We start from the raw sequence: 23988 nt of genomic DNA, 5'->3' as shown, positions 1-23988 counted from the left end.
ACTGGTGGGTACTGAACGTATTGAATTGTATCTATTGTAGAGTTAAAACCACTCAGCTGCTAGATCATGGGACTGACTGCAGGTCAGAGAACAGAAAGGCTCTCACAGATTTTGGTGGGCTGTGGCTCAGGTAATAATTTGTATATTCCCAAACAAAAAGAAACAAAATTATTTTAGACCCACCCTAAAAATGAAATGACCCCGTTTACATAGAACAGGATGATTATTTTATATTTTTATAACACAAATACAGTTTAATGTAACCAGCAAAGAAATCTAACTGCTATAACGGTTTGATTCTCTGTATCTTCCAAAGCAGGCAACTCCTCGGGCTCTGGATCAATGCAGATTCACACAAAAGAAAGTAAATGTTTCCCCAAGTATAATCCCACTGAATCCCTTTCAAGTCAGCATCTGGGTTCTGCAGAGTCACTCTCCCTCCATCGGAAGCACCTTTTGCAGCAGTAGATGCAGAAGGCCATAGTACTCCATTGTAATATGCAAGAAGAGAGCCCAGGTTATGCAAACTGATGGGATCATGCTACAAAATGGCACGCTTGCATTAAATGGTATGCTACAAAATGGTACACACAGATGTCAGCTACAAAGCAATATACACTACTTAGAGAACAAAATAATGGTACCTGTCATTAATGAAACTGTTTAAAAACCCTTCAGAACAGCTGGGCTGGTTATGTCAGAAAAAGAAAACAGTACCACAAACACATGCTAAAGGAACAAAGAAGGGAGGAAAAGTGCAAATATATACCTGTTGGTGTGAAGGTAAAAGACGGGACTGAAAAATCAAAACAAAATACAAACTGGTTATTAAGCTGAAGAGAGAAAGGGAAACATACCACATTAGTATAAATCTAGCAGACAGCTGAACATAAAACAAATGTATATAACTAACCCAGTAGTTCAGTGACATTGGTACAGAAATAAAATGAAATTTGCAATTCAAAAAGAAGCCTGTTTTTGCAGGTATTATTCTGAACAAAAAAAAATAAGCTTGATATTCTACGGTACTCTTGAGGGGACTAGATTGTGGTTTAGCCTTTCAAATTCCCCTCAGTTTGGTATTATAAGCTGTTCTGAAAATCCTAGCACAAACAAGAACCCCACACTGTTAATCATTTTAGAATGCAGAATGACAAATTCCTTAACAAAGCCTTATCAAGGTCCTATTGAATCTTATCTGCAGTTCACTAAGCAAATGCTCATTACACTGAACTAATAGGCACACTTAAGTATTCAGTAAGGAAATAATAATTATATAAAGGAACAAAGAGAACTGCTGTTTTACTGTCTCTGAATCAAGAATGGCACCAACTCTCACTGCAATGAAGGCACTAAAATCTACTGCAGCAATTAGTTTTTGTTTTTATAGACAAGACTGTTAAATATTCTCTTTCTTAAATAATCAGAAAAAAAAAAAAAGGGAAAAGATCTCCCTAGATGTAACACCTTTCTACCTTTCAACCCTTGGCTTTAAGAGGGAAAGGTTAACAGTGGAACAATGACATTGCTTGACAATCTTCACTCTCACAGCTACTATAAATCCTCTTTGGATCAATAGGGTCTCTAATCCAAATACAGAGCACCAGCATTTGCTCTTCCTATTAGCACATGCTCCCCCTCCTGTTGACAAGACAGTATAGTTTTTCTACCACTGATAGGCAGAAAAAGGCTAACATTGCCCTTTTCGATCTCATGACATCCAAGTGAGATGTAAGAGAAACAATAAAATATTCACTAAAAGTAGCCTTGAGACAGAATTTGATCAGCAAACCTGGCACAGAAACAGTTCTGGCTAAGAAAATAACTGTTTCATTTAATTTTTACAACTCTGATGTTCAGGGGTAGTCCAGAGTGTGCTATAATTTAGGATATATGCTGTAGTTTTTCCTCCTCTTTTAGCAAGCCAATTTATTTCCAGGGATATGACGCTAAGCAAAAAAAGAAAAACCTCTGAGCATTTGCCCGTTTCAGGCTACATTTGTAGCACAGCTCTTTATCTTGGGAATTCCATTGTGTTTTCTTTGAGCTAGGCTCTTTCACACAGTCAAGTTTAATTTAGCTACATTCGAAAATGAAGAACCATAGTAACAAGCTTTCATTAAAATAGAAGGTGCATTTAAACCAGAGCTATTCAAAGGAGAATCAAGTGTCTCAAAATTAATTTGCAATCACAAGGACATGAAAAAAAAAAAAATCTTAAACTACTGTCTCATTACTCTTTTGTCACCTAAGTACTAAACCTAGTTTCGTTTCTTAAGGAATACAGGAGCAGATGAACAGAGGTTCAACTAAAAGACAGCTTTATTGCTACCGTACGGAAGAACAACTAAATTCTCAGAGCTTCTATTAATAAACTCTTTTGTGCGTGTAAGAGCGCTGTATGTATGTGTGGGAGTAGTGAAGTATTTTAACAGATGTCAGGCCTGAAGCTAAATATAAAAATAAGGAAATAAATGCAAGAGTGAAGAAAGTTTGGGCTTGCAATGATGACTTGATGCACTGCAGAGTGGCAAACTACTTTGCAATTTATATTTCGCTAAAGATGGATTTTCTTCTTGAAGAATACTTGATAATGGAGACACAGACCTTACTTTTCTGTGTATTTTCATTAAAATCCCCAACAAATGACACAGAAGATATTTTTACAGATACTGGAAAACACAGCTGTTTTGAACAATAGCTGATGTCGTTAAAGTAACCATTTTTAAGGACAAATTGTATGCCTTTTGCTTAATCATAGGTACTGCTGAAAGCATAGCAATGTTAGTTTGATAGAATTGTAGAAAGGCGGTATGGCAGCATGCTATTAGTGAAACAAAACAGCACAGGCCAATGCAGCAGTTTTTTCTATCTAAGAAATGCTAGAAGAACAAAACCAAAGGCAAAATTCATCCCTGATTTCTGTGGTTACGACTTTGCTACAACCACTGTGCCTAAAGTCTACTGCCAGCATGGACACTATAATAGCACAGAGGGCACTTACACTTTGCAACAGTCCAGAACTATTTCCATGTTTCCACTCCCTCACTTGCTATTTTTAGCACTGCTTCATTTTCATAGCAACACACTGCTAATGTTTAAAAACATTCGTGTTATATTTGTATATCCATCCTGCTCATCACACATTCATTTTTGAAGTGACTGAAAAATATAATCTCATGACACCTTTCATACATTAAGATATGTGCACCTTTTAAGATCAGGTCTATCTTTTGATTGCTAAATGTCAAACATTCTCCCTCAATTCCTTCAAAATTAGGATCTCCCATTTTCTGATTAATTCCAGAATTTACAGTTCTCACTCTGTGAATGCCTATGAGGTACTCCCTTGAGACAAAATGAACTGCAGCTTATTGAATTCAGCTTTAACTTTGGGATTTCATTAACAGATTACTGAATCAGGAGAAATCAAGCTTTTACTCCAGAAGGTCTTCCAGGTAGAGATTCCAGTTTTGTCTGCCACAGAGTATACTGTAAAGCACTGCTTGCACATCAACAATCTGATGTACATGAAAACGAAGAGTGCTTTAAGTTAGTCCCACTGCTGCCATTCTAACTGAATGCAGATGCAAGATGTGACAGCCCCAGAATCCACTCCCAGCAAAAGGGTCCCAAAATAGCATTTATGAAATACTCTAGGAAAGTACTATGGACTGATGTCAATAGTACTAAGAGCCACCTCACCACATTTCCCCAGAACACAAGGAAATTCAAGTACACACACCAAAAGCGTTACAGTAATGTACACCACTGTTAGTGCTCTCAGCAGCAAGCAAAGGACTGAACAAGGACAATGAACTACTGTCCATTTGGCACCTTTACAGATCGCTGGGTATCAGGTAGCAAGGGCATATGGGAAGCTCCCAGCCTGAAACCCATGTTTGCATTACTCATTTGTAGCAGTATCTTTGCAAATAGCTAGTCTAATTATTTTGCTAAAAGTTTATGCTTTAAAGCCAGGTTCTAACACACTGCTGCTCTCTGCATTGGCTCCTGAGCCACACTTCCTGAAAGTAATGAAGTCATTTGGTAATTCCTGCGTCGAGTCTCAGAAGAACAAGAGACTGATGATAAAGTAAAATAGCCAGTAAATACACACTCAGCAGCCAGCGGCCTGAAATACATAATACGGCACCTTTTCTAATACCAGCGTAAGTACTAGTGAGTCCATTTCGCTTCTTCCTGTGGCGATATAACCAGATGCTGAAGACCATAAGGATAATCCAACAGGCTGCACCAATTCCAGCAATGAAGGCAGGTTGCTTTACTACATCGGAAATCTGCTGGGCTAAACTCACTTGATCTTCTGAAGACACGGGGTTTCCATGAGAATCTGAAAAAAAGACACCCAAAATAGCCCATTAATTTGAATGAGCAACTGCCAAAGGGAGCATGAAGAGAACTGACATAATCACAGTCCAGTTTTTCAGGGTAAAATCCTAAAGACTGCTCTTCAAAAATCCTTTTGCAGGTCTAGGTAGAAATGTCTTGTTTTCCATACAAGACAGGTAACTCCAACTAATGACTTATGTTTGCTTACAAACCCCGCTGAAATCAGGCCACTAGACACACAATAGTTAGGTTCAAAAAAATGCCAAACTTGTGGGCTGCTGTTTTGTTTTTCATTTTAATTTTAGCAAAGCAACAGCAGCTTCAGAAAATTATCCTGAAAGCCAGCAAAGAACACAGCAAGGAAAAGAAGCTCAAATACAAAACACGCATAGTCTGTTCCTTGAGCTCTGCAAATGGGTAGAATACAGCTACCTAAACATCCACTCTCACAAGTGAAAATCACAGAAGAATTACAAATTCAGAGTACATTCACATGAGGTTGGACTGAGGGATACATTTTAATTCAGCAGTTCCTGACAGATGACTTAAATCTTGTATTACAGTCTAATGTATTCTTTGCAGTCTCTCACTTTGACCTCAATTAAAAAAGACTAAATACTTCAAAGGACATAAAGAAGTACAAAATAACCAATTCTGCCTCTTGATGTGGTTGAAGAAGGGTAACTGAAAACTGAGTTAGGAATTGGTTAAAATAGTCAAGCAGCCTCATTATTAACGAACAAGCAGACCTTTTCAAAAACAGCATCTCCTTACATATCCCCCATGAAAATAAAGGCCATGTATTTTTTCTGCACACTATTTATATTTTTATTTTTTGGTAGAGAAAGCACGTGCAAGAATCAGTCTCTTCTGCTTTTTCTGCACTGAAGTTTTGCAGGACCCTTCAATGAGCAGCAGCAAATATATTCAGTTAGTGACCAATGCTTCCTAACTGAAATGAAGCAACTCATAGACAAAATGCTGCCTTACTGATTTTTCAGTGAGCGCTTACTGGAAATTTCATTACTGCACAGGTTGAGGGCAAGAATTCAAAACCTTTACTCAGAGTGGATATTGTTTTACACATTCCACAATTTTGAAATAACCATTTTTACTCTGGTGTAAATCCAACAGTTAGCTGCTTTATACTATGGGTGGTGAGCTCAGATTCAGAATGAGAGATTCATGCTTTAAGAAGAAAGGTGCTGGTTTTAATTCTGTTAATATAAACTATATAAGACTATTAATATAAACTATATACTTAAAAAAGTATACTTTTCTCTGCAAACTAAACAGTGAATAGGTTTTTATTTATTTTATGATGACGTGTCTTGCATTATTCCAAAATACCACTGAACTAAAAGAAATCACAGTACAAACAGGAGATGGCATCAAAAAAAATGATACAAATAAAAAACCTCCTCTGGAAAATGCTACCTTTTTGAATGGGAAATGATTAAATTAATAACAGCTTCTTCCAGTGAAGAATTCCAAATTTCAGGTTTTGCGACATCAAGGTCAAACACCTATTTTGCCAAGGAATCACCAGCACCTTTGACTGCTACTTTATTGGAAATTTTATTTCATTTTTCAGGTCCCTTTATCTCCCATGATCCTAAGTGCACTGCCTTGTCTGAAAGTTCACCAGGCAGTCTCATTCTTTTTTTCTAATACACCCTTTGTGCCTGCTGGGTTTATAGATTTCATGCCTGTTTGTGCAAGGTTAAGATGGGTTGCTTCACATTTTATGGAGACAGACAACTGAAGTTCCACACAAGTGGACAGATGGGCTTAGACGTATAAAGTATGCTGTGACCAATGAATTAAATCTGTCACTCCCTCTTTTGTCTCTTTGCAGCTGAGGCCATATTAAGATATGAAAACTTGCATCATCAGTCACTTTTTGAAATGAAAGATTTCTGTATTTTTGAACAGCTACACTACCTTGTACATCTTAATAGAGTAAACCAAAAGATATTTGCAGAACCGATGGTCCGGAATAAATTTAGAAGACTGTTAAATGATTTTTCTTTAATCCTTTCAATATATGTATTTAAAAAAATAAACTGGGGGGGGGGGGGGGGAAATGATGACAAACTCAAAAGCCAGATAAGAATGCTTTTTAAATATGTCAACAATTCAGCCATATAGAAAGATGGTAATTTTATATATACAGTCCATATAAACATTGCTCAGACAATACATGTCTGAAGATTACAAAATACTGAAGAGTCTCTTTGACCATTTATTCTTCTAATTTTTAAATAAGATTCATCTTCTGGTATTATTTTGCTAGCCATTGCATGCATAAGAACAGCATAATAATGTAGCTGCTTTTAAAAAATTAGGCTTTTGGCACATTGTATTTGGGTGGACTGTTGGAACCTTTACATTAAATTAGCTGGTATATATTTAGACACATGATAAAGAGAAGTATACGTACATGTTCATGTACAGTCATATAAACAGTATCATAGAAAAGAAGATGGAAGGACTTTCAAGAAGCCACATTTGACCCTGCTCCTCTTGTAATTAAGAAAGTAAGCTAAATATAAAGCAAAGGGGATTTCCAGGAACATTATCTTGGATGCCTTTCTTTGAGAAGGGCATATTTTCCTTCCATAGTAGTCCTGTGAGATCCTGAATGATCAGTCAGGAAAAAAGCTCTTGAACTAAAAAAAGTACTTTTTCTTCATCCCAGGAAATTTCTGGAAGCTTTGACTGAGATATAAACGGTTCATAATCAACATTCCTGTTCCTGCTTGCACTCCTCGGGGAGACATGCCAAAATAATAAGTGAACATAAACATTCTACGGCAAAGTGCATCTTACTGCCAGAGCAGAAGCCACAGCATTTAATGTACTTGAAAATGCCTCAGAGTTGTTGGAGCAGGCTGATCCCATAACTCCCTGAAACCAGCATATTATCACAGTGACTCACCCCTTCTTCTACCCAAAGATGAAGGCCCTCTTTTTAATCACAGATAATGTTGCTATGGCTATTGCTTACAAACTATGTGGTTTGACTCTCCTGAAGCTCCAAGTTTCAAACTGCAATGCAAACTAATTAGAATTTACATCGAGAAGAACTGAGACCTCTAATTCTCTAATGTTAAATATTCATATAAATAAGAATTATGTAAAACCTAGATTTTAAGTTGTTAAATGTTAAAGAAAAGATTAATACACAATTAAGATTGGAATGCCAAAGATAAAAAAAAGACAGCAAATTCAGGTTCACAGGTGTGCAAGCAACCTTAGCTTTGCCCTGTACATGTACAGACTATGGCACAGTACTTTTCCAAATGCCTATCTCATATAGCATATAAAATGTACAAACAGTAAGTAGGAAGATGTAAGCTCTGTTGACATCGGTAATCCTTGCAATTCAAAACTTGCAAAACACCTGGAATCTGCAACATGATGTCTTCAGTGTTTTCTCACATATATGTTCATGATGCAATATGAAAATTATCTGATAACGCAGGTCAGGAATAAGCTGTTTTGTATCCTTTCAAGTTATATACATTTCCAAAACTGGAAAAATACCAGCTTTGTGCTTCAATCTTATAACATGCAGTTTGATGAGACAGCACTGAACTGGTTTGTTAGGGCTTATTGCAAAGGAAAATAAAATTGCTTTCTTTGAGTTATTTGCAGGTCACAAGACAAAAATACCACTAAACCTTACAACTATCACACTACAAGTACTTGAAGGGCTGACAGAGTAATATCCCTGAAGGCACACTAGCTACACACAAATCACATCTCCTAAAGATGCAATTAGAATAATAAAGACTCAATGAAACTTTCCTGTGTTTTGTACACTTGAGACATCCAGTGGTTGACTAACACACTCAGCATTTACAATAAGCATGCAGACTTGTCTCAATAAATAACTGCACACCATATAGTCCTATGAATAATGTACTTAAGAGTAACACTAACTGCAGTTGTGGGGCTTCTTCAAGCTGGTACCCTGAACAAAATGTTGCAATGTTCCAATTCCACTACATATTTGCCAACAAGCATAGGTAATACTGCCAAACAATCCTAGTTAGTATCCGATCATTGTATAAAAGGCAGGCTTCAGACCAACAAAAAAGAGTTTGTTGTGATAATTTGCAATAATTCTCACCTTCTTGTATGGAGCATTTTTGCAACCAATGTCCTGAAGTTAAACTTCATGACAAGAAAATCCTATGATTTTATTTTCCACAGCACACTATTATATACACACAATACAGTGAGCTGTGGCTAGCTCTCATGAAATACGATTTTTTTTTCCTTAACACCAAAGCTCTTGCAGTCTGTCTTACTGTAAAATATCAACTTTGCCTTTAAAACGAATAGTTTTCCAGACCTTGGACTTCCACAGAAAGCTTTAAAAGGTCATTCAAAAGCTAAGAGGAAAAACTGCAACCCTGGCAGTGGTCAAGGCCAGGCTGCATGGGGCTTTGAGTAACCTGGTCTAGTGGGACGTGTCCTTGGCCCATGGCCGGGGGTAATGGTGGTGGAACTGCATCTTGATGTCCTTTCCAATCCAACCCATTCTACAATTCTGTGATTCAGAATCCCCAAGTGTCCTGAGATGCATGATTTTTCAGTTGAACTCATGATTTTAAACATTAAAAGGTGGTTTCTGAATAACAAGCAAATATATCGTTAGCTTGCCCCTGGTGGCATGGGAAGTCTTTGGCACCACGACTCAGTGAGCTGCTTCGCGTCAGCTGAGACACAGAAAATGAAAGAGCTTCGAGCTTACAATTTGTACCTGTCTCTGTAACAGGTTAAGTGAGGTGCGCGCACAAGGTCATTTATCACAGCTCAGCTGATGCATGGGACTGCGATTGCATGCCTCAGCTCTCAGAGAATCCAGTGTCTCCTGTCCTCCCCTCTTGTTCTGGAATGTGAAACTTCCTCCTCCCTGTCCTTCCTGGCTGACACTCTGCCCTGGCCCTTCTCACAGTCACAAGCCTGGGAGCACCCTCTACAGCACACAGACTCAAATATGAGGCGGCTGTGCAAAAGCAGGGTACACTGAGCAAAAACCTTTCTTCTTTGGATGCTCCAGAGCCAGTCACAACCTAGTCTCACATTTTTGTAAGAAAAACACATTAAAAGGAGGCAGACGTTTGATTTTACCGAAAAGTTCTCACATAAAAAGTATGCCCTGTTTGCACACATGGGATTTTTATTTAGTTAAGAAAAAAAACAAACCCAAACCTCATAAAGTTAAGGCCTGCACTATTTTAAATACCAGGAAAAGATTTCCTGAAGGAATAGCTGGGGATCAGTGGCAGAAATGCAGAAACTTGGAAGTTGTCAGTGCCAAACACGCAGTTGCTAGAGAACGTAGATAAAGGGAATTAGGACTCTTTCAAAGTTTCTTAAAGTAGCATCCTTCGTCCTCTATCTTCCCCCTCCCTGACCTCCCTTCCTTCTCTCTGTAACCACATACTTTATGGCTGGTGAAGAGTGCCAATTGATGACATCAACAGATTAATTTTCTTTCTTCAGAAGAGTTACCAGAACACTCGAGTGTCTGCTCCACCCCTGTGCTGGGAGCACATCTAAGAACTAAGAATGATTCCTCGCGGGGGCTGCAGGTGAATGCGTAACACGGGGTAGAGTTAGGTAAACTGCAGCCATTCTTCTGCTTTGATGATTTTAGGTTGATCTCTACTACTAAAGGGAACTCCTTAAATTTCATTACTAATTTTCAGCAGCCGCCTGCAGTTGCCAGAAGTACTGCAGCACTGTCTAGGCATTTCTTTGTACTGCTTCTAGTGGCATGGGTCTCCACAAGGCTCCTGCCTTCAGGTCTTTATCATGTAACAGCCAAATTATGTTTTTTTTACCACATTATATGTATATTTGGCCATTCCACCTAATTAGAAGCAAGCAGTACGGACTACGAAAACAAACTCCAACAACAAGGTGATACATGGGTTCCTTGAACACCCTTCGAGGTGTGTGCTTGTTTCACGCTTTCTAACATAGCGCCAGCTAAGGCCAGGAATGCATAATGCAGGCAAAAAATCTTATCCTGACAGGCTCTCGTTTCTTTTCCACTTATCAAAACCCCAGTGTGACTGAATTTCGTTACAAAATTCACCTTCATTTAGCATTTCGTTTGAGAAAAGGGGAAAAAAGGAAAAAAAGATGATTATGAAATCTTAGGCTTTGAGTATCGAGGTTTCCCCGTTATTTTACATTCATAAGCTTCATCAATTTCAAATTTTCAAAATCTAAGCCATATAGAACAACCTTGACTTTGACTACTGTGAGGCATCCCTGCCCATGGCAGGAGGATTGGAACTATGTGATCTTAAGGTCCTTTCCAACCTTAACTATTCTACGATTCTATGACTTTAAAGCTGGCTGTAGGAAGCTGTGAATGCTATCTGATTGTAGGAAAGAACAACCTAGAAAAAAACTATGGGGTCTTACATGTATAAATGGAATATTTATACATGCAATATATACAGCAAAATGCAATTTTGCTGTAAAATCTCTATTAATGTAATGAGGAATCATATGCTTGCATAAGGTAAGTTGACGATGACCTTCATTTTAATAGCCAAGGAAACGTACATGTAATTTTCCAGCGAATATATTCATCTTTTAGTCTTATTTTCACATGAAGTAATTATAGGTTTTTAAATAGAAAAAGTGAAATAACAAGGAAGATCTACTAATGAGACAGAGATGGACAGACATAAAGTCCAAAGCAACATGATGAGTTTGCTTTCACAGTTATATACTGCAATGATAAGGCACTTTGATAGAGGCATACTGGTAAGGCAACATGTAGTTATACCTAAATCTACTTTAAATAATCTTCAGGTACCCAACAACAAAGATGCATTTCTCTCAAGCACACCCAAGAGCAGTGCCCCTGATCTGCATTTATGACAGAGAGATATTTGCTGTAAATGAAGTTAGGAGGTCAAGATTGCTGTCAGTCATCTGTGTACCTTTTTTTCCCTGTACTCAGGTTATTTACTAACTTTCACACATAGTTGGTATTTATTGTGCCTAATTTTAGCATGCTTTCTTGCCTAAATAAAAAATCTGATCAAGACAAATTACATCCCTAAAGTAAACTGAGCCAACACTCAGTAATTCATACTCCCCTACATGTTTTATTACACTAGTCTTGTGTGTGAGAATTCACTTTGAAAAATCAGTAACCAAAAAGCAGCACTGCTGAACTGGGAGATCAAAAAAAACCTTGTGTTGTTATAATCCCATCTTTAGAATACAGATCTATGGCAAGTTTAAGAACAGAAATGTCAAAATCTGCTATTCCAAAGATCAAGTAACACTATCTATTTCACTTGTCTTGCAAGTATTTCTGGTGCCATAAAAGACAAAAGCAAACAAACAAAAATCACCGAAACCAACAGGCAGGATTACCAGCATGCTTACCTAATTGGATAAACTGTGGATCGCTTTTCACTCCAGGTCCTGCCCCAGTACTTGCTGCCACTTCCACGCTGTATCGAATACCAGGAACTAGGGAGGGGATGACTACAGAAAAGGTAGAACCGTCTACAGTCTTGTTTATATGGTATCGACTTTCATTGCCAAGACACCAAACCTGCAGGAAGTAAGCATATGGTACTCGTAAAGTTCAAAATCCAACACCAAGGGGTAAGTAGAAGGAAGGATGACACATCCTATCTGCTGGATACAGAAATTTAGATCTTGTCGCTAACATCTGCAGTCATGGATGGCTGTCCTAGGCATGGTATGAATATTGGAAAGATCCCTGTTTCAAAGAGTAGCTCCAACTATTAAAGTTATTTGATGGGTTTATTGTAATTCATTTACAGTTCAGCCAGTGACATCAGTGCTAATAAAATTAAAAACATTAGTAACTCAGAACAAATATGGGAAGTCAAGAATTGCTCACATAAACAACAAAAACCATTCCATTAAATGAATTTGCAATTCTCTTGTTCAGCAATTGATCATCAAGAAACACCTTCTTCACACGAGTCCAAGGGCAAGTCTGTCATCACATGATGTCACAAGAGAACTGATGTCATGCTGGAATCCAAACATTATCTTTTTATAAAAGAAAAGGCAGCAAGAGGGTGTGATTGAGTAATATGCCACCTTCTATCGACAGACGGCAGCATGATATCAGATCTCATTTTTAGTTGAGATCAGGACACAAGTCTAATGACTTCAATTCACCACTTTATAAATTACATCAGTGAGATTAAATGATTGGGAGAAAAATATGATGAGGTATTTTCACCTCTTCAGGCCTGCACTATTAACGTGGCAAATGCTTGTAAGAGTACGGTTGAACTCCCAACTGCTGTTGAAAGAGAAGTAGCGGCTAATCTAGATCTGCTAGAAAATTAAGGAAGCTGTGTTGATTTCTTTACTCCCTTTTCACAAATGCATTACTGTACAATGAATATTTATCCAGAAAGTTAAATTAGTTAAATTCAGTACTTTATCTGTAAAGAAGCAAACTTTCCTGAGAACAGCAGCATTTCTGAACCTGCGTTGACACAGGAAGGAAGATTTTGCTTTTTGACATATGGAGCTCCTAGAAGATTTAGTAAGCAGATAGCTGCTCTTAATCCCTTATGTAATTCTGCTGCTGTGGAGATTGCCAAGTGAGTAAGCTAGAGTTACACATATAGAACAATTGCTAGGGCCCTTTCTGTACAGCACTTTCCCCCTGGATACTGGGGAATTTTATTCCACCTTCAGGACATTCCAAGACCCTTTTCCATTTTCCCAAAGATTTAAACTGGGCTAGTGGGACACTGAGCATCTGAAATGTATTTTAAGCTTCTTTGAAACAGAAACCCAACACAGCATATACATAACTGCTGCTGCAGAGCAGGTCAGAACGTAGAAAGACAGTATCATTTTTTATGTTCTGATACTATGGAGAGACTGTTTTAGTCAGTAGTAGCATAATTATTAGTAATATTGCTCTTAAGTCCACGAAAATCCTTTTATGCAAATAAGAACTCAATAAAGTGCAGAACAAAAGATTTAAATCTGTATTTTGACTTACATCATTTTCACAGAAATTGTAACTGCCACCATGTACAATGGTTTTACATGAAACAATAAAAGCAATTTATTATGCACTTGTAACTATGCACTACTAATTCATAAAACTGTTTTCGTCTTAGGCCCTCAAACATGTAGTGAAATTCACAAAACAGGAATGTTAGGTTAGACATCAAGTTGTTCAGTACTTGCTATACTGTATTTGATTGCGCACATAAATAGGCAGGCAAAACCAAACTTTTACAACACCATGAAGAAAGGAGGAATCCCAATTATAATAGACACATAAGTGAAGAAAGAATTGCATAACAAGGAAATTTCTAACCATGCTAGGGAAGGAAGGAATGACTTCTGCTGTGATCTGAACTTCTGGCTTTTTGTATGTGCTACTGGCACTTCAGTTAAGATACTACCCTACTTTCTACTTATTTTATCCTTTAAATAAAGTAGGTACACTCTTGCCTTATATTCAAGTTGCTGAAAAAAAGAATTCCCCACACATATGTACCTTCTTTTCCTGGGAGAAAACATAGCAGATCGAAAAACAGAGAAGAGGAATAAAAGAGAAGGTTTTACAAGACTTCTATTTGGATTACCTTGTTATTGTTTTTAATCTTAAATCATTGGTTCTGCATTTATTTAGTTTTTCGACAAAAATATTAATTTCAGATAGCAACTTAAATAGCAACTACATGCATATTCAACGAGTCTGTTTTCTATCCACGGTGAAAAGCACAAAGGAAAATAATGGCATTTACACAATAAATGTAGATGTGAAATGTGCCAGTGTGCCACCTACTGCTACACTAGCACTGTAAGACACTTGCTCCTAATACCCGATAGCCTATTGCCTCTGAATGCTATGAGGTATGTTAGGTATTATACCCACATAAAATTCCTGACTTTTATTGCTTTGTCCTAACAACCTTAACATTCCTCTGATGCAGTTTCTTGATGGAAATAATTCCATCTCTTCAGCTCAAGGTCTGCCTTTAGATAAAATAACTTCGCAAGTATTTTTTTTCCAACTACATTATATATCTGAAACTAAGCCATAAACTGATTTTTTTTTTTTTTTATCAGTTGACAGGTTTTGAAAGGCATTTTATTATGCTAAATTGACCATAAAGCTCAGCAATCTCTTCCCTTTCCCATTTCTACTGAGGAAAAAGAAAACCAACCAGAATGAGAAGCAGAATGAGTTTTGATGACTGGGAATATATGCCTATAGCACAGTGTCTTGACCTGAAAAACAGCCAAGACATTCCCATTTGAAAGATTTTGTCAGTAATGCACATTTGCAGGAGACTGAAACCTCTCCATAGCTACAAAGCTTATTTGATTTCCACAAGTAGACACAAAACGTCTGTAGCTTGCTTAGAAAAAATTATCCTTATTTACTTTGTTATGCAAATTCTTGCAGAACAATTTGAACTGAAAATAAATGCTGTGTATGATACTAACCAAACATCAAATGTAAGAATTTATAACGTACTTAAAATTTGTTAAAAATTAATTAAGATAATGAGCACTGTGCTTGTGTGAAACAAGAGAAAAAATTTCTATACACTAAATACCTTTATTATTACACAAGCACATTCTTTACTTGAAAGTTTTCCAGTTACCCAGTTACACATAATTTAACTCAGATCTTAACACTGTTAATTATTATCCCTGAGCTTTTCAACTCATTAAGCCTGTTTATATTTACTACTTCAGCCAATGTCTTTGGGTCACAAAACGGTTCTCAAACATGTACGGTTCCCTCTCTACTTGTGTGTGCATTTCTCAAGTTATAATGAAGGCAAGAAGGCAGTTGCTTTAATTAAGAGGGCTGACCCTTTGCTTTGATTTATGGACGCTGTTTTAATTTAATTTCTATCAGAATTACTAAATACGAAGTTTGAGTAAATTTTCTATCTCATTTGCTTTGACTAACCAGTAGATGGAGCCAAGCATCCACGAACAAACCAACCTGTCACTACCTGGCCAATAGCCCCCATGGCAGGGGGGTCAACGCATGCCAGCAGTACCTTATATTCTTGAACCATCCCATTCTGGTTGTCCTCTGGGGGTGGCTGCCAGGTGACCACAATTGCTGTCCCATTCCCATCGTTCTTTGTTACTGAAACGCTCTGAGGTGGAGCGCTAGGAGCTGTTTGTTTGGAAAGAAGGAGTGAAGGTAAGTTCATTACATGCACAGGTGGTTTTTTGTAACAGGAAGATGGTTTCTGGGCTACATAAATGCATTCTTTTATGCTCTAACCCCCTCACTGAGGGCAGTTGCTGCCCACAAGACAAAATGACACAGAAGGAAAGCAATGTGAAACTGCTACCAGGCTCCTGAGTCCTGCTGCAGTCTTGCTGTACAGGACAGGATAAGTCACGCTCATCAACCAGACTCTCTAAACTCGGGTACCCATTACCTAGAAGTCATAGTCCCAAGCACTGAATTCCTCACTGGTCTCAAGTCATCTAACCAAGGATCAATAGTTTCGAAAACTAACCTATATAAATTGATCCCAATAGAATGATAGCTCTCAGTTCCTCTACTGTGTGGATAACACAAAACTCATTAAAATCAGGATGAAATGTGTTAACACATCTATAATAATAATTCATGTTTTGAATTTTAAATAGTCATTTAAAATGTGGACACTTAGCTGATGCTTAGTATGAATGCAGTTAAGCACACCTCTTGAACCACCTGCAGCAATAAAACAGAGGTACATGGCATTTATGCTGGGGAGGGAAGAGTGCAGGGGAAAGGCTGCACATACCAAGAGGCACTGGCCATCTTGCATATTCATTATGCCTAAGCAACAACAAAATGAAGAGCTGCATGAACCTTCTCTTTTTAGTACACATATGAGATGGAAATACATAATTCAGTCCACTCTATATGTTGCCCTCATTCATCTTTTCATTTTGTCTTACTGATTGATCCAGATATAAAAGCCTTCTAAAAATGTGGTTTCCATTCCCTCAGCTATAGTGCTTTGATGATTTCTGTGGTGTCTGCTATCTACTCAAGATAGTGATTAGCAAGTGCTTGAATCTGACAGAAGTCACTTGTGTCCAGACCATGAACTCAGCAGGGAGGAGTGCACACTGCAGCGAAGATAAAAAGCACATTTCCCATTGTGTGCTGGAGAGGATTTTTGAACATCCCTCTCTCCCTGTCTCTTGTGCATGGTTCTGAATATTTACTTCTGTGTCACCAAACAATTCACATAATGATCAGTCCGACACAGCCTCCTCTGCCGCAGGATTGCTGTTCTCAAACGGCATGCACTTCAAACAAAATCAAACAACGAACGTATCAGAGGGAAGCGAGCCAGACTACTACTTCAAAAAGGAAAGATGAAGACTGTCTGGCTCCCACTTGCCTTCTTCCAAGGTCTTTGCAAATTTCACTTCGCTATCTGCTCCCTGAAACTCATTAAAAAAAGGGCGGGCCTTGATTTCGTAGTTTACACCTTTCTTCAGCTCGGGAATGATAACGCTGTTTTTGGTTGGAGTCTTCACTTCAAAGATTAACCACTCCGACTCTCCATAGGATGCTGACGTAGGCCGGTACAGAATTTTATAGCCTTGGATATACTGGGATTGCTGGTCCACCTGGTGAGACAGTAGAACACACAACGTAACCTTTAACAAAACTGAACCAGAATGATGTCTGTGACACTATGCACAGCCCTTGGACTATGCTTTTTATTTGAAGTAAACAACACTGTCAAAGAGGATAAAGGCTCCTTGCATTACAGCAAATTACAGGCCTGATTCACAAGTGCATTAATCTGTTTGATGCTGGTAGAACTGCGCTGGTTCCCGTGGATTTATGAAGGCATTAAAGGGGGATAATGGAGTTGTATAATATGCCCCAGCTCTGTGAAATGAACAGCTTTTGCATGCGTGGAGTGATGGAGCTCAGCACAGGCCAGGTTTCTGCCCACCCAAATCTGCCCGGCAGGGCAGGGGCACATGGGGGTAGGTGGGAGGGCGAGGGCAGGGGATCTACAGCTCCATGAGTCAGGGTATTGAATATGGAGATCAAAAGGAAAGCCTGCCAACTCTCTGGAGGTGTGGAAGCCTCACAGAATCCATGCAATGAGCACTGCTTCCTGCCTGCTTCCTTCTGGAGAAAGCAAAGTGAAAGGCAGCCAGCTGGCACTATCTCCATTGCTGTGATTAGGCTGGGCTCTTTCAGAGGGCTGATTCGTCCAAGCACTTCCTCTGTGTCCACCCTCTCGGCAGGACGCTCCTCTGCTGGAGGGAATGGGCTGTTTTGAGAGGGCTCTGAAGAGGCTCATAAAACTCAGCATGGCAACACAGATGAGACTTGGAAAGCAGATCAAAATGATACTCAGTGGTCCTGAGTGCTGCGCAGACCGAGGGAATTTTACATCACGTCTGGAGAAAGATATCTTAATGTAAACAAGGGTGGGACTCACTGTTTGGCTATAGCTGAAAGAGAAAGCTATCTTACAGAAGTGAAACCTCGTGGAGCATTCACTATCTTTTAACTACCATTTTCAGTGTCTGATGAATAAGAAAGTCCAGTAATAACAACAAAATCTTTAAGAGTGGATCAGATTTCCCCTATTTTCAAAAATCTCAGACAATGACACAATAAAACTGTTTGCTTGCTTGCACTTTTGCTCCAAAAAAGCAACATGTTCCATTTTTAATAATCACATAAAGAATGCGTGTGTTAGCTGAAACTGAGGTAATGCTTATTTTTGAAATTGCAGAGAAGCCACAGGCCACCCAAGAGACTGACAAAAACTGCCTGTCTGGAAAAGGTTGTTCTGTAAGGAAAGGTCAAACGAAATTGCGCTAGGAACCTTAAAGGTGTTTTAACAGAATTAGTTAAATCAGGAGATTGCCTGCTGCAGGTGGCCATGCTGCAGGTGACAGTGTAATTACCATGCAACACAGCACACACATTAACTGCACTTTTGCAGCATCCAGGAGCCCTGGTCATGAACCAGGACTCTGTAGGGGTAGGGTTATGCTACAAAGTGAAGTGCCTTTTGTTCCTGTTTAAAATGTTCTGCCATGGCATAGCAGGGGCTACACCCTGTGGTCTCCTCAACTGTTTCTGCCAATGCATTGACACATTCAGATGGAAATCCTAAAAAGACCTCACAGCTGACTCCCTTTGGATTTACTTCCACACCTGGTATAATTATTCCCCACTTTTTCTTCATTCTGCATCCTATTTCAAAACTGCTCTTCTTTGAATCACATTTTCTGATTTCATTGCTTGGTACCTGCAGTTTCCCCATGTTGTTCTGACTCTTAATTGCCAAATGTCTCCCTCAGTAAGCCATTTCTAATCCTTTCCTTCCTGAGGCCTTAGCTTGTAAGCCTACTTGCATCTTTTTCATGTATGTTCCCACTCCCCTTACTCCCGGACTCCTACATGGTGGTTTCCTTACTCCCTCATTTCCTCTGCTGTATCATCCACGTGGCCAACTTCCTGCTTCCTCCCACCAGAGCAATGTCAACATGGCATCTGAAAACCATCTGACCTTTTTGTCTCTTCTCTCTGCACTGTATGTACTTATAGCACTGTGGGAAAGGACAGATTAAGATGAGGCTATATGGGTTTGGGAGTGTTTCTCAGTATGGATGTAGGATGAAGACAAAACTTTCAAAGAGAATAATGCAGTATTTCTCTCCACTGGTGACTGACAGAAGTGGAAATGCCCATGCTATCTCATTAGGGGAGTGATACACTTCCTACTGAAAGCAGTGCAAAAGCTTCAAATTATATGACTTTGAAGGCTTTGATCAGTCCTTTAGCTTCCAGAGGACGACTCTGAACCTCTCACCATATTGTAAACAGCACTCTCTATAGAGACAGGAAATGGTGAAAATGGAGCAACATTTAGTAAAGTAGGAAAGCAAAGCCCAAGCGGCACTCATTCCAGAGAAAAACATTTCATTTGCAAGCATACAAACGGCACAGCTTCTTAAAGTGTGGCTCCACTGCAGTCAAACAGTAGATTCAGCAGTGTATATATGACCACCTCCACGATACAGATTTATACTTACCGTCCAATGAACTTCAATTGAGGATGAAGAAAGGATAGTAGGGTTGTGCAGATGTAGTACCACATCACCTAGTTCTCTCTGGACCTGCTTGTGATCTACACCTTGACTTGTTGGTGGAACATCTGTAATGATTTAAGATTTCATTTCCACAAGTATATATGATTGTTAAAAGAACCATATGTAATTACAAACAAATATATCATAAAGTATGTGATACCACCAATAAAGAATATCCTAAGTACTTCCCCACTATGTAAGAAAAAACTACATGGAGTATTTTCCTGAGCAAATCACCAATGTTTAGGTAGTAGCACTGTCTTCAACAGAGAGAAACAGGAGGGAAATGCTGCATAAAAAGAAAAACCACACTTGAGGATGTCTTTGGTAAGTAACTGCAGCAGCATTTCTTCATTCTTTCCTGTTGGGAGAAGAAAACACTGCAGATTCCAAGAGACCTGGAAACCTATAAAGAATGGCAAAAGCGGAAGCTGTATTTTCAGATAGCTTCATGGGGAAACTTACTGCTTGTAATTACAAAATAAATGTAAAAACTGAAGAAAAGACAAATGAGTCATGTGGATGCAGCTTCTCTGATGGCAACTGTCTTCTGTAAACAGCAGGCAGAGCACAGCTGAGTGCTATCTTGCTCTTCTGACATTTGGTCTATCTTATAGCTAAAAGAATTGTTCATATGCATGAAGGGACAAATCCCTCTCAAAATACACAATGGTACAATGGAAACACATATTTTCTGCATGCAGAGCCCTTGAAAAAATATATTTAACTGAAACAGAATGACTGTCAGACATGTACAAAATTTACAGGCAATCAGTAACAGGTTGTCTAAAATATACATGTACTATGGACAGCACAGTAACAGTTTCTGTATTGATTTCATATCTCTCTGATCATTTTAAACAAATACCATGCTGACAAAAAAGATCACAGCCTTAGAAATTCATGAAAAGTACTCACAGTGATGTCTCCCTTTCCTTTTTATTTCCCTTTCCTTTTTTCTTTCTTTCCCTTTCCTCTTTCTTTTCCTTTAATTTTTCCTTTTCTCTTCCTTTTTCCTTTTCCCTTCCCTTTCCTTCCTGATGACCTTGGAAATTTCCATGCCTGTCTGCTTACAAGAAGTGTCAAAGAGAGAGTACACAGAATTTGTGCATATATTTATGTACAACTAACTACAACTACTGTAAATACATCACTGTAGGTGTGTAGACTGTCTTGAAAGATGAGATTTGGATAAAGCAGTTGATGCTGATATAGAAGACACTTATTTAATACAAGAGTAGCAAAGCTGTTGCTTTTTGCCAAGTGGTCACATTCTCAGTTCATCAGCTATTGGTCTTCTCTAAATAATAATAAAACCAATGCTAAGAGGCATTAGGACAATGCATGAATACATGTTTTTTTTTCAAGAAATACAGTTCCCATTCGGGAATACAAAGCCTATGTCACTTTGAACTTCTATCATACAGTTTCCTGAACATATTTACAAGAAGATGGGATTCTTAAAGAAGGAAACTGAGGTTAACATGCAGTCAGTGGGTGACAAATCCGGATTCCTAGCAAAGAACATTGACAAAACCAGAGCACTCTTTTACTGCTATATCCACATGTAGTATGTTCTGCCAAACAGTCCATTTATCAGAGTATTTCCCTCCCTTCAAAGTTCGAAAGCATGAAAGACACAAACTTCTGTTTGGAGAGTTGCCTAAATATCACCCTGATTAGAATGTAACAGGAAAGTCAGTGGAATAATTACTTCTGTCTTTGCTAGTCATAAAAGATGAGTCACCAACAATATGAATCAAACTATTAATAGGCTCAGCCATTTGCACATCTGTGCTATACAGCAATACATGTGCTTTCTTGTTTTGGAGTCAGGCTTCCAAGACAGTGACTGTCAGTGAGAACACCTAAGCATGTTGGTTTTAATGTCACTAATATGCAAAGTGAAAAGATGAATGTAGGTTAGGTTCCTGGTCCGGACATGCATTTAGGAAAAGGCTATACTGCCTTCTAGACAAAAACAAACTGGGGAAGTTTTGAACTTAGCTAGACCACAACTTACGCAAAACTGAAATGGTACTGGAAGAAGACTGGAACTGACACTCTAAAGAACTTGACACTTGATTCTATTTCTTACCTGATGAAAATTTTATCTATTGGTTATTATTTTCACTCAGGCTTTGTGTGGTTCTCATGTCTTCAGCAGTACTAGATGCCCAGAGGACAGCAAAGCTTTTCCATGCTGTTATAAAACTTTCAGTTTTGCTGAGTGAACAGAATGTTGCCTCATTCCTCACCTTGTTTATCAGTCTGGACATTGATCAGTTCATCAGGGACATTCAGACCTAATACTCTATCTGATATCCAGGAATGAAATTACACTGCATGAAAAATGGACTTGTGCAGAACACTGCAGACTGCCGACATAGTAACACGTGTTGCCCTATTCCCAGGAATACAGAAATCATGGAATCATAGAATCACAGAATGGTTCGCGTTGGAAGAGGCCTTAAAAGCTCCCCTGCCATGGGAAGAAACAGTTTCCACTAGACCAGGTAGCTCCAAGCCCTGTCCAACCTGGCCTTGAACACTGCCAGGAATGGGGTAGCCACAGCTTCTCTGGAAAACCTGTGCCAGTGCCTCAGCACCCTCACAGGGAAGAATTTCTTCATCATATCTAATCTAAATCTCCCCTCTATCAGCTTAAAGTCATTCCCTCTTTGTCCTGTCACTACAAACCCTTAAAGGGTTACTATATCTCTCCTCGGTAACAGACGTAGGAACCTGTGCAATGCCTACCACTAGACCGTGTTGCCCAAGGCTCTGTCCAACCTGGTCTTGAGCACCGCCAGAGATGGAGCATTTACCACTTCTTTGGGCAACCCGTGCCAGTGCCTCACCACCCTCACAGTAAAGAACTTCTTCCTTCATGACTCTGCTGTCTTTATATATCCACTGAAATTGTCACCCATCAAGAGAAATGCATACTGAAGGACAGCAGCGTGTAACTGTTCACTCCCCAGGGGAGGTGAGAAAGACTTGTTTTCAGACCAACTTTAGGAAAAATGAAAGTCACCAAAGGAAAATGCCTTGTTTCCTTTAAGGAACTTCCTTCCAAAAACAAACACGTACTTAATTATGCAAACAAAGAAACAAACATACAACACAGGCACTCTTAATAGGCCAATGGGTCAATTTCTGCAGTAAGTAGAAAAAGCAGGAGAAAAAAAAGAAAGATTATCTATAGCACTTTTAGTTTGAAAAGAAGGATGTCCAGTTATTCCCTTCTTAAGAATCTAAGTATTTCTCCTGGAAAAACACAGGCTGTGAAGTTGCAATGCATGATTCCCTATACACCATCATAAGTGTCATTTATTTGCTACAGTGAACACAAAGTTATTTTACATTTTACATAGCTGGATTCAGTCCATGGCTGGACTTCAGTCATAGATGGAGTCAGTAGATGACTACTTCAGCCATTCCTACCCAGCTTTTGTCTTCCATTTGGCTATCTGTAAGCACTCTCTTCTCCACTGTTTTATTTTCAACAGTTGTACTATTGAAATACTTTTAATACATTGCCAAAACCTCTTCTTTACTGGCTTACAATGCACAACTCCTTCCAATTTTAAACTTCTCTCTTTCCTAATGCAGCAAAAATCAACTCAGATTAAATGGTGTTTCTCCCTCTGTCAGTCTTAAGCCTGATTCACTGGACATAATAATTTTTCAGCAGAATTTGATGATTTGTGTGATAAAAAGTCAGAGATTATTTCTGCTGCTAACAAGAGCTATTCTACAAGATTGTAACTATCTTTGCTATGAGATATTAGGGTTCCTTAGGCAATGCAAATATGCTGCCTAAGCAGCTTTCAGAGTCTATGTTATAGAGAAATACAAGTTTAAACACTGTATTTTACCAGCTAGTATATATTAAAGCCAGACAGTTGAAAGCTACGAGAATTCCTGCATCTGGTACTTCTTGGTCAAATTGTGACAATCACTGTGGCCACCTAAAATGTTCAGCATCAAAAGCTTACCTTGAGTTTTCACTGGATCAGATATTTGGCTTGGGTCACTTAGTCCGTATGCATTAGCTGCCCTCACAAGGAATAGATAAATTGCATTAGGTTTTAGCCCTTTAACTGCAAAACTCTCTGTTTTCACATTTTCAGCTACAGTTTGCCAGCTGCTACCAGATGCATGGCTAAGGATAAAACACACACAACAGCAGGTTAGCACGTGCTTTTTTTACAACATCTTATATATGAGTTTAAGCACAGCAAGATCACATGAGACTCATGTACCTGAAGGCCTCAATTATGTAAGAGGTTGGTGTTGCACCTGAATTCAAATTGGGTTGCCATGACAATGTTACTGTATTCCTGCTGACATCTGTAACCTCAGGTTTTGATGGAGCGCTAGGAATCAAGTTTGGGTCAGTGGGTCTCGGTGGCTGCACTGGGACTCCAAACTCTAACAAAGGAGAGAGAAATGCTGAGT

General features: G+C 38.8%; 1 protein-coding gene across 1 annotated transcript in view; it reads right to left on the bottom strand.

Moving 5' to 3' along the window:
• The window catches only part of ROBO1 (roundabout guidance receptor 1), a 707322-nt gene that overhangs the window by 32747 nt on the left and 650587 nt on the right, over positions 1 to 23988 (bottom strand). The window contains exons 14-21 of the mRNA XM_057404322.1: positions 23793 to 23961; positions 23526 to 23692; positions 19468 to 19589; positions 16794 to 17025; positions 15438 to 15559; positions 11788 to 11959; positions 4157 to 4354; positions 770 to 796 (exon numbers count right to left, since the gene is read on the bottom strand). Coding sequence (XP_057260305.1) covers positions 770 to 796; positions 4157 to 4354; positions 11788 to 11959; positions 15438 to 15559; positions 16794 to 17025; positions 19468 to 19589; positions 23526 to 23692; positions 23793 to 23961 — 1209 coding nt within the window. The remainder of the gene's footprint in view (positions 1 to 769; positions 797 to 4156; positions 4355 to 11787; positions 11960 to 15437; positions 15560 to 16793; positions 17026 to 19467; positions 19590 to 23525; positions 23693 to 23792; positions 23962 to 23988) is intronic.

This window comes from Pezoporus wallicus, unplaced genomic scaffold (genome assembly GCF_028554395.1).
Source record: "Pezoporus wallicus isolate ANWC-B61680 ecotype Strahan unplaced genomic scaffold, APGP_CSIRO_Pwel_v1 contig_5922, whole genome shotgun sequence".
Classification (NCBI taxonomy): domain Eukaryota; kingdom Metazoa; phylum Chordata; class Aves; order Psittaciformes; family Psittacidae; genus Pezoporus; species Pezoporus wallicus.
Note: the sequence above shows the minus strand (reverse complement) of the source record. Positions and strands in the feature narration are given on the sequence as shown.